Source organism: Cryptomeria japonica, chromosome 7 (genome assembly GCF_030272615.1).
Source record: "Cryptomeria japonica chromosome 7, Sugi_1.0, whole genome shotgun sequence".
NCBI lineage: Eukaryota > Viridiplantae > Streptophyta > Pinopsida > Cupressales > Cupressaceae > Cryptomeria > Cryptomeria japonica.
Window position 1 is genome coordinate 270,348,168 of NC_081411.1, and position 12,112 is coordinate 270,360,279.

Here is a 12,112-nt window from a genome sequence, read left to right on the forward strand (position 1 = left end):
TCTCTATCTCACTCTCTTCCTCTCTCAAGTGTACCTCTCTCCCATTCTCTCCCTCTCCCTCCCCCTCCCTCTCTCCCTCCCCCTAACTTTCTCTTTTTCTCTAAGTCTCTATCTCTCTTTCCTTCAAACTCTCTTTCCCTCTCTCCCTCCCATTCTCTCTCTCTCTAACTCTCTTTCCATCGCTCTTTCTCTCCCATTCTTTATCTCATGTATCTCTCCCTCTCAGCCTCTATCTCTCTATCTCACTCTCCTCCTCTCTCACATGTATCTCTCCACCATTCTCTTCCTCTCTCATCCCCCTCCATCTCTCCCTTTCTCATCATCATCACTCTTTCTCCCTCTCTCACTCTCTTCACCTCTCTCTCTAGTCTCTTACTATCATTCCATCCCTTCCTCTCACTCAAGATCTCTCTCTCTCTCTCTCTCTCTCTCTCTCTCTCCTCTCTCTCTCTCTCTCTCTCTCTCTCTCTCTCTCTCTCTCTCTCTCACACACACACACACACACACAATCCCTCCATCTTCCTCTTAGATCTCTCTATATCTCCCCCACTCCCTCTCTCTCATTGTCCTCCTATCTCAAGTGTCTCTATCCCAATCTTTCCCTCTCCCTCCCCATCCCTTTCTCTTTATCTCTCAAGTCTCTCTCTCTTTCCCCTTTTTCCCTCTAACCATCTCTCTTTCCCTCTTTCCCTCTCAAATCTCTCTCTTTCACTCTCTCCTCCCTTTTCCCCTCTCTCCCTCTCTCTTTCCCTCTCAAGTCTCTCCCTCCCCTTCCCCCTCCCTTTTCCTCTCTCTCTCCGTTAGGTGTCTCTATCCCATTTTGTATATTCTCTCCCTCCCCCTCCCTTTCTCTTTCTCTTCACATCTCTCTCTCTCTCTCTCTCTCTCTCTCTCTCTCTCTCTCTCTCCTCTCTCTCTCTCTCTCTCTCCCTCCCTCTCTCTCTCTCTCTCTCTCTCTCTCTCTCACACACACACACACAATTCCTCCATCCACCTCTCAAGTCTTTCTATATCTCCCCCACTCCCTCTTTCTCTCTCCCCCTCTCTCAGGTGTCTCTATTCCCCTCTCTCTCTCTCTCTCTCTCTCTCTCTCTCTCTCTCTCTCTCTCTCTCTCTCTCTCTCTCTCTCTCTCTCTCTCTCTCTCTCTCTCTCTCTCTCTATGCCCCTCCCTTTCTCATTTTCTCATCTATCTCTCTCTTTCCCTCTCTCCCTCTCACTCACTTTCTCTTTCTATCGCAATTATCTCTCCCTATCACCCTCTATATAGATCTCTCTCTCCCTCTCTCCCTCCCCCCTCTCTCTCAGGTGTCTCTCTTTCCTATTCTCTCCATTTTTTCCTCTCTCTTCCCTCTCCCTCTCTCCTTCCCATTATTTTCCCTCCCCCTCCCTCTCTATCTCTCTCTCTCACATTCTTGCCCTCTCTCCCTTTCTCTTTCTCTCTAACACTATTTCTTTCTCAAGTATCTCTCCCTCTCAGCCTCTCTTTCCCTCTCTCTTCTCTCTCCCTCCCAGGCCTAACCTGAGAGAGAGAGAGAGAGAGAGAGAGAGAGAGAGAGAGAGAGAGCCTAAGTGAGAGGGGGGAAGGGATGGAAAATGAGTAAGAGACTAGAGAGAGTCCAAGTGAAAGAGAGGGGGGGAGGAAGGGAAGGGTTGAGAGAGAGAGGTTGATGGAAAGAGAAGAAGAGACTAGACATAGAGAGATCCCATGTGGGAGGAAGGGAGGGGTTGAGAGACAAAGTTGAAGTCAAAGAGATGGAGGAAGGGAGTGGTTGGGGGAGAGAGAAATATCAAGTGAGAGAGAGAGGGAGGGAGGATGGTAGGGCTATCTCTCTCTCTCAAGTATCTCGCTCTCTTTTTCTCAACCCCCACCTTCCCCTCCCTCTCTCTTTCCCCCTCTCACTTAGGCTCTCTTCCTAGTATATCCCTCTCTTTCCATCAATATAGGCTCCCTTCCTACCTCCATCTCTCTCAATTTGGCTCCCTCTTTCCATCAACCCTCTCTCCCTTAGCCCATTCCTCTCTCTCTCCTTCAACCCCTACATTCATCCCTCTCTCTCTCTCTTACTTGGGCTCTCTCTTTGGTCTCTCCCTCTCTTTTCATCAAATCGCCTTCCTTTCTCTCTCTCTCATACTCTCCCTCTCTCTTAAGTATCTCCCTCTCTTTTCATCAACCCCTACTTCCCTCCCTCCATCTTTCTCACTTGGGCTCTCTCTTTTCCTCAATCCTTCCCTCTAATGTAGAGCCAAGCAACAACAAGGTGAAAACCTTCTCTCACCCACAACTACTATGTCCTAAACAATTTATTTTGTTTGTTCAAGGTGTAAACAACACACCTACGAAATAATCAACTCACACAACAATTTGTGTGACTGGATCCATACTGGTTTAGTATATTCCAGTACTGGTACGATGAAAACACTCTACCCTTGTGTGAATGGCAGACAATCTTTTGGTACCAGTGGGATGGAAACCTATTGGATTTTTTCTCTTGGTGGTCCAACCAACACAAAACACCCATAAGATTTGACTATAAAATATTTTAGGGGATACGTGTCTCACAACTGTCCTATTTGTCTAGTAGCCCTATCAGTAGCCTAGTAGCCCTACCGGTTGAGTTCTCCAAACACAACTTAACAAAATTCCAAAGGAAAAGAAAAACTAAGGGTAGATTCAGATACCCTTTATCAAGTAACACAATTCCCCAAAGGCTTAGAACCTAACCACAATTTGAAAGGTATATACCCTTAATATCCTTCCAAGCCTAATTAAGCTAATTAGGCCTAATTTACAAAGCAAGTACCCCTTGTTTTAGTCCCCCAACTAAACCAACACTTTTGAAAGGTGGGGTAAGGTGTCAAACCACCAAATCCAAGGTTTTGGGACTTGATCCCATCTTCTTTGTCTTATGTAAGTGATTTCCACTTCTTCTATTCAAGCGGTCATATAGATATGCCCGCCTAGGGTCAATTCAATCTCTTCAGGCTTGGAGCCTCCCTCCAAACAAACACAAAAATATTATGGTACAATGGCCCCTCTAAAATTTTCCCACATTTTGTTTGGTCGTCTGGTGAAAATGTCAGATTAAGGGCATCTTTACGATGAAACCCTAGGTGTCGGCAAGGTTTGTGACCAGTCCGATTAGTTTTTGATGGATATCTATAACCCAATTGTTACAAGACCTGAAACTGGATTCAAATGAAAGGTAGGAGACTTCCCTAGCTCATCCAATTGGTTTCAGGCATCCACCAATCGTACTGGTCAGGAAATGAACAACAAAAACACAAAATTTCAGAAAACTCCAAAACATCATCAATTTCAACAACTTCAACAATGCCAACAACCCTGGAATCGATCCAAGTGGGAATAATATAGCCTCCCTAACAGTTTCCAACCAGTTTTCAAACTTTGGAACTGTTGGAGGATTAGTTATCCCTTTTTACACATTTTGCAATGACAACAAAAGTTGTCAACTTGCACTTTTCAAATTTGGCGACTCCAAGGTGTATTCGACCTATTCCAAGGATTGGTTTAATGTTTCTAAGACCAATATTATTTGCCTGACTCATGCCCTAGACTCCTACTAACCCACATGGTCATTTGTCCATGGTAGCTTATAAAATGCAACCATGACAATTCCTACATCAATTAGGTCTTACTGACTCACAAACCTCTCAACCTATTACATATGATCACTTTCACCTCATGGTTGATATTAGGATCTTTTAGGCTTCAATTAGGTCTTATTGACTCACAAACCTCTCAACCTATTACATATGATCATTTTCACCTCATGGGTGATATTAGGATCTTTTAGGCTTCATTTGTGTCTTTGGGTGCTCCTGTACCACTCTCTCTCTCACTTAATCTCTCTCTCCCTTGGATCTCTCCCTCTCTTTCCATCGACCCCTCCCTTCGTCCCTCCATCTCTCTCTCTCTCTCTCTCTCTCTCTCTCTCTCTCTGGTCTCTCCCTCAACCTATTCCTTCCTCCCTCCCTCTCTCTTTCACTTCCACTCTCTCTATCTCTCTCACTCTCTCTCTCTCTCACTTGGGATCTCTCTATCCTTGGTATTTTATTTTCTTTCCATCGACCTCTCTCTCTCCCTCCCTAGTATTTGCCTTTATTTCCATCAACCACAAAGAGGGAGATAGAGCGAAAGAGGTGAAGAGAGGGATGGAAGGAGAGAGTGAGAAAGAGAGAGAGAGGGAGGAAGGTAGGGGTTGAGGGAGAGACTAGAGGGAGAGAAAGCCCAAGTGAAAGAGAGGGAGGAAGAGAAAGAGAGGTAGATACCTGAGAGAGAGAGAGGGGGGGGGAAGAATATAGAGAAATAGAAGGAGAGATGAGAGAGAGAGAGAGAGAATGTTGATACGAGCATGTTGATTACTAAAATTTGACTAAGTTTGAAATTTATATGAATACTCTAAAAACTAGAATCTTCATTATAATTCCTAGAGATCTGGAACCACTCTCAAACATCCGAAGAGAAAGAAGTTGGAAGAGAAGGATAAATTGAAATTTCCAAATTGAAATGCACTTCTCAAAATGCAAATGCATTTGGCGCAAGCCAAATTTGGTGCTCGCCTTATTTGGCTTTCACCCTATTTGGCGCGCGCCAAATAGATTTGTTGTGCCCAAACCTTAGGTGCGGCATGCCAAGCCTATTTGGCGCACGTCAAATAGGGTGCACGCCTTATTTGGTGTGCGCAAAAGGGCTTGATGGGGGCCAAAAAAAATTGGCAACTTTTTGGTCCCCCATCTTGGTGCACTCGCCCCCATAGCAACCAACCAGGGAATACCTAGCTAGGGCAAGGGCCCTAGTGCCCTTGTCCTCCTAACAAGGGGTGAATCAAGGATGGATATGGTCCACTCAAGCTCAAGAAAGATATCTAGATCACCATATGATCATGTGATGACAGTTTTGCAATACAAAGGTCAAAAATATGGCTGGACAATCTAGTTAAGAGGAAACACATTAAGGCAAGGGTACAAAAAGGAGTGTAAAATTGTAAAGCGTTGCAATCATATATTTGTATATCATTACTTTAAGTTGTGTACAGGTTAATTAATATCTACTAATGATTATTTAATCTTTGTAAAATTTTACTTATAAATTAATATTAATTATACAATAATTGAGAATATCAAGTTTATCAAAGGAAAAAATTATAATGGTATATTATGATTGTGTTTTAGATAACTTATGTGCATATATCTTAGCCTACATTTAGTGCTATAAGTTTTGGTCATATTTTATATTTTAATTTTCTTAATTCATTTCATATAATTAAGGAATTATATGCTTCAATAAAATTAGTTCATCTATTCGTCACGGGGAAAAAGATGAACAAACCAATATAATTGGGAAGCAAAGTATTAGGTGACCTAGATATAACCCCAATAGCTACCAAAAAATGACCACTTATGTCACCATATAATCAAAGAACTCGTAAATAAACTTATGCGACTATAAAACCAACAAGTATTATCTTGTATAGCATCAATTTCTAAAGACGGTGTTCTTTTGAATGAAACTTAATCAAAAGTTAAATTTTATTGTTCTTGTAAATATCATTACAAGTATTTTCTTGAAATAAAATGTTTATATTCATGTCAACAAGATTGAAAATGGAAATGGTGTTTATATATGCCATCAATTACATTATTATAAATAGTATTACTTGATTCTATGATCGTGAAAAAAAAACACACTAAATGTGCAAATATTTTTCAGTGGGATCTTGGAATGTTTTCAAAGTGTTCATATGCTCTTGAAGTATTTGAATTCCCATATACCTGCACATGTTACACAGTCAAAGTTATTGTTAATGTTACAACTTGAAAGTTAAACAATATACATGAATTACTAACAAAAATAAATACCTTCCAAGCATCATGATAGTTGCTTGTGGATTTGTACCAGGAGAATCCTTATAAATTGATCCATCTACAACCCTTAGATTATGAACACCTTTCACTTGATACCTTTTGTCAACCACCAAATCAACTTGACAACCTCCATGGTAATGGTAAAATGTCCCTAGTGTATCTTTGCAGAACTTGGCCAAGGCATCAACATTTAATTGATTCTTTGGTAATGCAGCCCCAAGGAATTGAAGTTCTTTGGAATATTCATTATCAGTAAATGCAAACTCTTGAATAGAAGATGTCATACTAAGATTAACCATTACTTCCACAGATAACATACATTTTTTTAAATCAAAAGGGTGTGAATAGTAATTGTAAAGCACATGGGGATTATCTTGAGGATCTTTACTTTTAAGCCAAAGCTCACCCCTTGATAAAGGAAATGCCACTTTACTTACTAATAATCCCACATTTTGTGTATATGTCTCATTAATCTGCTGGAAAAAGCTATCAGACTCAATGTCGAGTTGTGAATTGTCAAATATACCCACTACTTGTGAATAAGAGAATTCAAGTGGCTTTGGAGACTCTACCATGGCTGTTGCACGAGGATTATCTTGAACTTCTTTCCCTACAAAGGGTGAATCTAAAAGAGTAGTAATATCCATCTCTTCAAGTTGTTGTCTTGGGCCAATTCCACTTAAGAGGAGAAGTTGAGGACTACCAATGCTTCCTGCTGACAAAATTACCTCAGCGCTAACTGACAATGGATTAAGCGGTACTTGATAATGTAAACCATCAATACTACTTGTAAACTCCACTCCACTAGCCTTAAGCTTTCCTGCAATATGACTTCTTGTCAATGTTACATACACATATAAATAGATTGATAGATACATGAAAATGAATGATTATATTATCCAAATTGAATGGTGTAATCATTTTAGCTTGAGCCTTATCAATATTCTATTAAAAAAAATGTTAAAGTCTGGAATAATGAATAAAGAAATATTAATCTCATTAATGTTCTATTTAATGAATAAAGAAATATTGTACAGTTTGTCAAATTATTTATAGGGAGAACTTTGACCCACATCTATCAGGGATATAAGCCCTTCCCCAATTGCCTTAATAAAGGACTCTTGACTGAAAACAGGGGAAAATTTTAGTTTCAAAACAGGGGAATTTTGAAAATAAAAGATCTGCAAACGTACCTGATGCCAAACTGAAGAGGATTCTGCTGGCTGTAGCATTCAGAAGAACTACAATATTTTCTGGATTTGCATACTGGAGAAGATCTGCAGCCGAATGTCTCTTTCCATCCTTGTCAAAAATTGCAGCACTAGTTTTGGTGCCTTCCAAATGATCCAATGTATACCCATTGTAGGGAAGAACTCCTGCTTCAAGAAGCCCGTCCTTGAAAGCAGAATTCCAAGTAGAAAGCTTCTCTGGTTTGAAAGCAATTGACTTCTCCACCCATTCATACGATTCATTCACGAGTTTCTCATCCCACTTCATTTCCCGAATATATTCAGAGCTCGCCCTGCTGTAGAAGCCAGCATTGATAGCTGTTCCACCTCCCAGAACTCTGGCCCTTGCCAACTGGACTCCATCCTCTGAGACAAAACCCTCCGCTACATATGGATAATCTTTGGGATCCCCCAAAACCTTGAAAAACCCTCTGAAATCCTCAACATCAGGGTTTCCATAAGGAGAATCTCCTCTCTCCAATACCAAAACAGAGTAATACTGTGAGAGAGTTGCTGCCAAGGGACACCCAGCTGTACCTCCTCCTACAACAATGTAATCATATTCTCTTGCAGCTGCCTTTTGAGCATCTGCTGTCATAAAGGGATATGGGTATTCTGCAAACACCAAGCTCAGAGCATTATCAATACAACTTTTTTAATGGGCTTCATTATCAATACAACTTTTTTTAATGGGCTTCATGCAATTATAGAATATGATTCGAGATGTTGATAGATCATTTGGCAAAAAACCCAACAAGAGGCCAGATTCTGATGAATTAACTCTGATCATTTGCCTAAATTTGGGACTACAGCGAAAACTTAAAACTCTGATCATGATGATCTAACAAGAACTTGAATCTAAGGAAATATTGAAACAGTATGATACTTCAAAAGTATATTTCATATCAATATCAGAGATGTGAATCATCGATTTGAAACAAAAGTATATACTGAAACACTGAATCAGATATACCTTCAAAATCATATTCTATATCAAATTTCAATACCTAAGGCTGAGATAAAAAAGATATACATGCACTTTTCTCGGAGACTGGAACTTTTGATTGAAAACAGAAGTTAAACATTTTTACTGACCTAGACTGAAAGATGCTGCCTCTGAAAATAATAGATAGCGATGATTGGTTAAAATCATCAGGCTTGAAATCACAAGAAGTACAATCTCCATACTCATTAACCAATCTTATTCCTTGTCCTGAACAGAACCAGAGATGAAAATGTTTGTATGAATACTTACATTTAATCCATTTTCTTTTATAGATGGTCTGAAGTATGATGATGGTCATTGCTACTTTATCAGAGAAACACCACCATTGACTCCATTAATTTAATCATCTAAACCTCCGAAGTTTGAAATGGATATTCATCATAGCATTTTTTTAAATAAATGGGCTGAAGTATGAGGACGGTTGTTACAGTTTTTTATTCTAATTTACTTCAGTTTTCATGTTATTACGAGCTATTATACAAGGAACACCATTCTTGACTTCATTAAATTTACAGACAGACCCAAATATTAAAATTGAAATAATAAATCTACAGAATTATTCTTGTCGAGTAGAGACTTTGTCAATATGCGATGACGTATTTTTGGAGTCATAATAGAGATAACCATTTACAGTTGATATTTGCAAATATTCTAATATAGTTTTAACTTTAAGTTGGTTAACCTTACAATTAATTATTACCACTTACAATCTTAATGCTTTCAACGTAGGATGCCACTATACTTTATCTTTTGGATTTTATCTGTAGACTCTATAATTTTATATTTAGAGATACACTTTACTTTTTATATTAATTGAGTTAATATTTGGATGTATGATTATATTATTTCATGTATATAAATTAAATATTTAGATCATTATTGATGATTTTTTTCCATCTCTTCTAAATGTAAATGTAAAGTAATAATAAAATTATATAGTTTTTCACTATACACCATTTCTATTAATGAAAAAATAGATTTTTTCAAGTAGACTAAAGAGCAAAGTAATAAAGAAAGAAAATATTTTTTGATAGCATGGGCGATAGTGGTAAGGTTTGGATATGTCATTCAGCCTATGGTCTATTAAAGCTATAAATTATCTTCATACCACAACAAAATAATTTATGTTGGGAAAACCCTTTTGAGAGAAAAGCCCCAAACTCCAAAACTCACCTTATTAAAAAATCAATAAAATTAAACAATATACTTGTAGAGTAAGATTTCACAAGAGAATCACCTACTAGAGATCTGAAGATAGTGAATATCAAACTCTTACATAATAGAACAATGCACATTTGTAATACAATTCCCTCATCAAATAAGGTTTTATTCTATATATAGCAAAGCCAACATAAACTCGACTTCATATCCAAGACTTGATGATTAATGGTCCAAATTTATAATGTACATATAATGTGACTTTCAAGGGTTTTTCCACCAAACCCCCATCAGGGTGTGTAGCCCTCAAACACACACAACCCCCCCCCCCCCCCCCCATCGAGGGGCTCGTCCCCCTAAACCTCACGAGGCAGGTATACTCCTTTAGAGCCCCCTATGTTCAATACATTAACATGCTATAATTACAACTTTGAGACAACACTTTCCTAATATTTTAAGGTGGTTCATATTTACTTTGGAAAAATCCTTTCAATGATGTTTTGGAGTTTGTTTGTATTTTCTCTAGAAATATCCTTTTAATGTTGTTTTTAGGTTGTTCATGTTTCTTCTAAAATATCCTTTTAATGATTTTCTAGATGTTGTTCATGTTTTTATTAAAAAAATTCTTTCAATGATGTTTCATATCTGCTTGTTGTTGTCTTCAAAGTATCTTTTCCATGATACTTCTAGAGTAACGTGTTCCATTATTTTAGTGTGCTTCGTTAGTGATGACTTGGAGTGCTTCTCTTCATGATGCATCTACCAAATAAAGATAAATCTAATCTTATACATGCATTACATGTTGAAGTAATCACAAAATATCTTCAATCTACAACACCAAATAACCTCCACATGGCAAGAGAAGCAACATTAGAATATTCCATTTCACCAAATCAAGAATACAATATGATGATCATGTCCAAAGATGATATGTCACAATACTAGAGGTATCTTCCTTATATAGGCAAGGTAATGGCATAAGATTAGACAAGATCATGGCATGTGTCTTAATCTTATGACATGAGACAACTAACTAAACAAATTTTAAATGACCTAGGTAATAAGCATTATATAAAGATGAGATATAATAAGATGTTATCTAAAACAACTAATAATTCTAGAAGAACTAATAAGTCGTAAGTCCCCACTAAAAACTAGATAGGTACAAGACCTTTACTAGGTACAAAACCTTATTCACATAAATATTACATAAGATACAAAGGATTTTTCACTGATAATTTAATAAAATCAAATATTCATTATAGTTTTGACAAATTACAAGAACTTGAAAGCATAATGGATCTTGTTGATGTCAACAATAGTGCTACACATGTACAATTATTCTAAATCAAATAAGTAAAAAAAAATTCTAATCAACAAATCCAAGTGACTTGGCCAAAAAGGGTGATATTCATTAGCCATCTCAAATCATGATGTCATCATAACCTTGTTTCCATTATAAAGAGGCCAAAAAATATTACGAAGTGATGGGTATGGTCAATAATCATCATAAACCTATACACAAAATCTATCACCCAACTTTAAATTTTAAAAGCATCATGTGCGAACATATCACTATTTTCCTCTCTTTAATCCATAATTCCTCATTTATACAAATGCAAATGCCCTTTATAAAACCCAAGTTGTCTATGCAATAAAATTACCTAGTCTTTTTAGTTATACATCACTTTTATAAACACATTCTTGATATAAAATAGTATGATAGCTAGACAAACACAATTATGGGAGTTAAGAGGAATTTCAAACTAGATTTTTCCTATTCAAAAACTAGAAAGTGGTAGATATTGTTAATGCAGTGAGATGATTGAACATTTTATTAAAGTTTACATATTATAATGCAAACATTATTGATGAATTTGTGTAAAATTTCTGAGGAGATCATTCTATAGTTTATGGCTTCAATATGAAGGTGAGTACCAAATTAATAACTCAAATGTCTAAAAAGAAATCTAAAGGAATAGATATTTATAGTTTAAAACACAATTCTTATCAAGAAATATCAAGAAATGTTTTTTAAAAAATTCCTAATATCTTCTTTAACTATCACTAGGAGAAAAGGAGGATAACAAGGAACCATTCCTAACCTCTTCTTTAACTATCACTAGGAGAAAAGGAGGATAACAAGGAACCATTCCTAACCCTAAAGTTTAGTTGTGGTTTGGATAACCGTTATTTTACTTTTGAAGGTTTATTCTACATATACTAGAATCGGCATTCTATATGCTTACCCATATATGTCATGGCATTGAAAATCATGGGTTGAAGGTCATGTTGACGACTGTTTTGACACACCTCCCAATAGTCAGGTAGCCAATGTGAACACTCACCACCTCTCCTGAAAAGCAATGAATTTGGGAAAACTCACTACCCCAAGGTCTCTATAGTCGGGTCACGATGGTGATGGGCAGCCCAATGGTTGATGTGGTTGTACCTATAAAGGAGCATGTTGGTTGGAACTAAATCTCGCTGGTTATGGATAACTGCACTTCCTTTTTTTGTGTGTTTTTATGGTTTAAGATTCTCTGGGAAATAAAATGTGAAGTGTAAAGGGGAACAAGAAAATAACAATAAAGACCAATATAATAACAACTTAATGAACTACTCAATTAATTCCCTGCAATCCAAGAAATTATCAAATATTATCCAAGTTAACATTCAACAGCGGACCTCCAAAAAACCTGCAAAATCATCAATTTCACAAATTTATTGAAATAAAATCATCAACAATATGGCCTCTCACAATAATTCTCATACACCACCGACGTGCGCAATATGATTCATAAAGTGATAAACAAAAAAGATTAAACTATG

The 12,112-nt window shown here is 37.3% G+C and overlaps 1 protein-coding gene across 2 annotated transcripts; it reads right to left on the reverse strand.

Moving 5' to 3' along the window:
• Window positions 1-5,658: 5,658 nt before the first annotated feature.
• Window positions 5,659-8,475, reverse strand: LOC131046067 ((R)-mandelonitrile lyase-like). Of its 2 annotated transcripts, none has more exons than XM_057979726.2 (4): window positions 8,372-8,475; window positions 7,081-7,731; window positions 5,882-6,707; window positions 5,659-5,794 (listed from the first exon to the last, which is right to left on the reverse strand). In XM_057979726.2, exons 2-4 carry the CDS (start codon window positions 7,712-7,714, stop codon window positions 5,710-5,712), a joined length of 1,545 nt encoding a protein of 514 aa, XP_057835709.1. In that variant the 5' UTR covers window positions 7,715-7,731; window positions 8,372-8,475; the 3' UTR covers window positions 5,659-5,709. The 2 variants fall into 2 exon arrangements, with proteins under 2 accessions (XP_057835709.1, XP_057835708.1); XM_057979725.2 differs by lacking the exon at window positions 8,372-8,475 and adding an exon at window positions 8,212-8,342.
• Between the last annotated feature and the right edge of the window lie 3,637 nt (window positions 8,476-12,112).

Coding starts and splice junctions, on each gene's coding strand:
- LOC131046067 (XM_057979725.2), bottom strand. CDS start 8,308: ATGAGTATGGAGATTGTACTTCTTGTGATTTCAAGCCTGATGATTTTA. Junction 7,732..8,211: donor GGCAGCATCTTTCAGTCTAG/GTCAGTAAAAAT, acceptor TGGTGTTTGCAG/AATACCCATATCCCTTTATG. Junction 5,795..5,881: donor ACTATCATGATGCTTGGAAG/GTATTTATTTTT, acceptor TAACATGTGCAG/GTATATGGGAATTCAAATAC.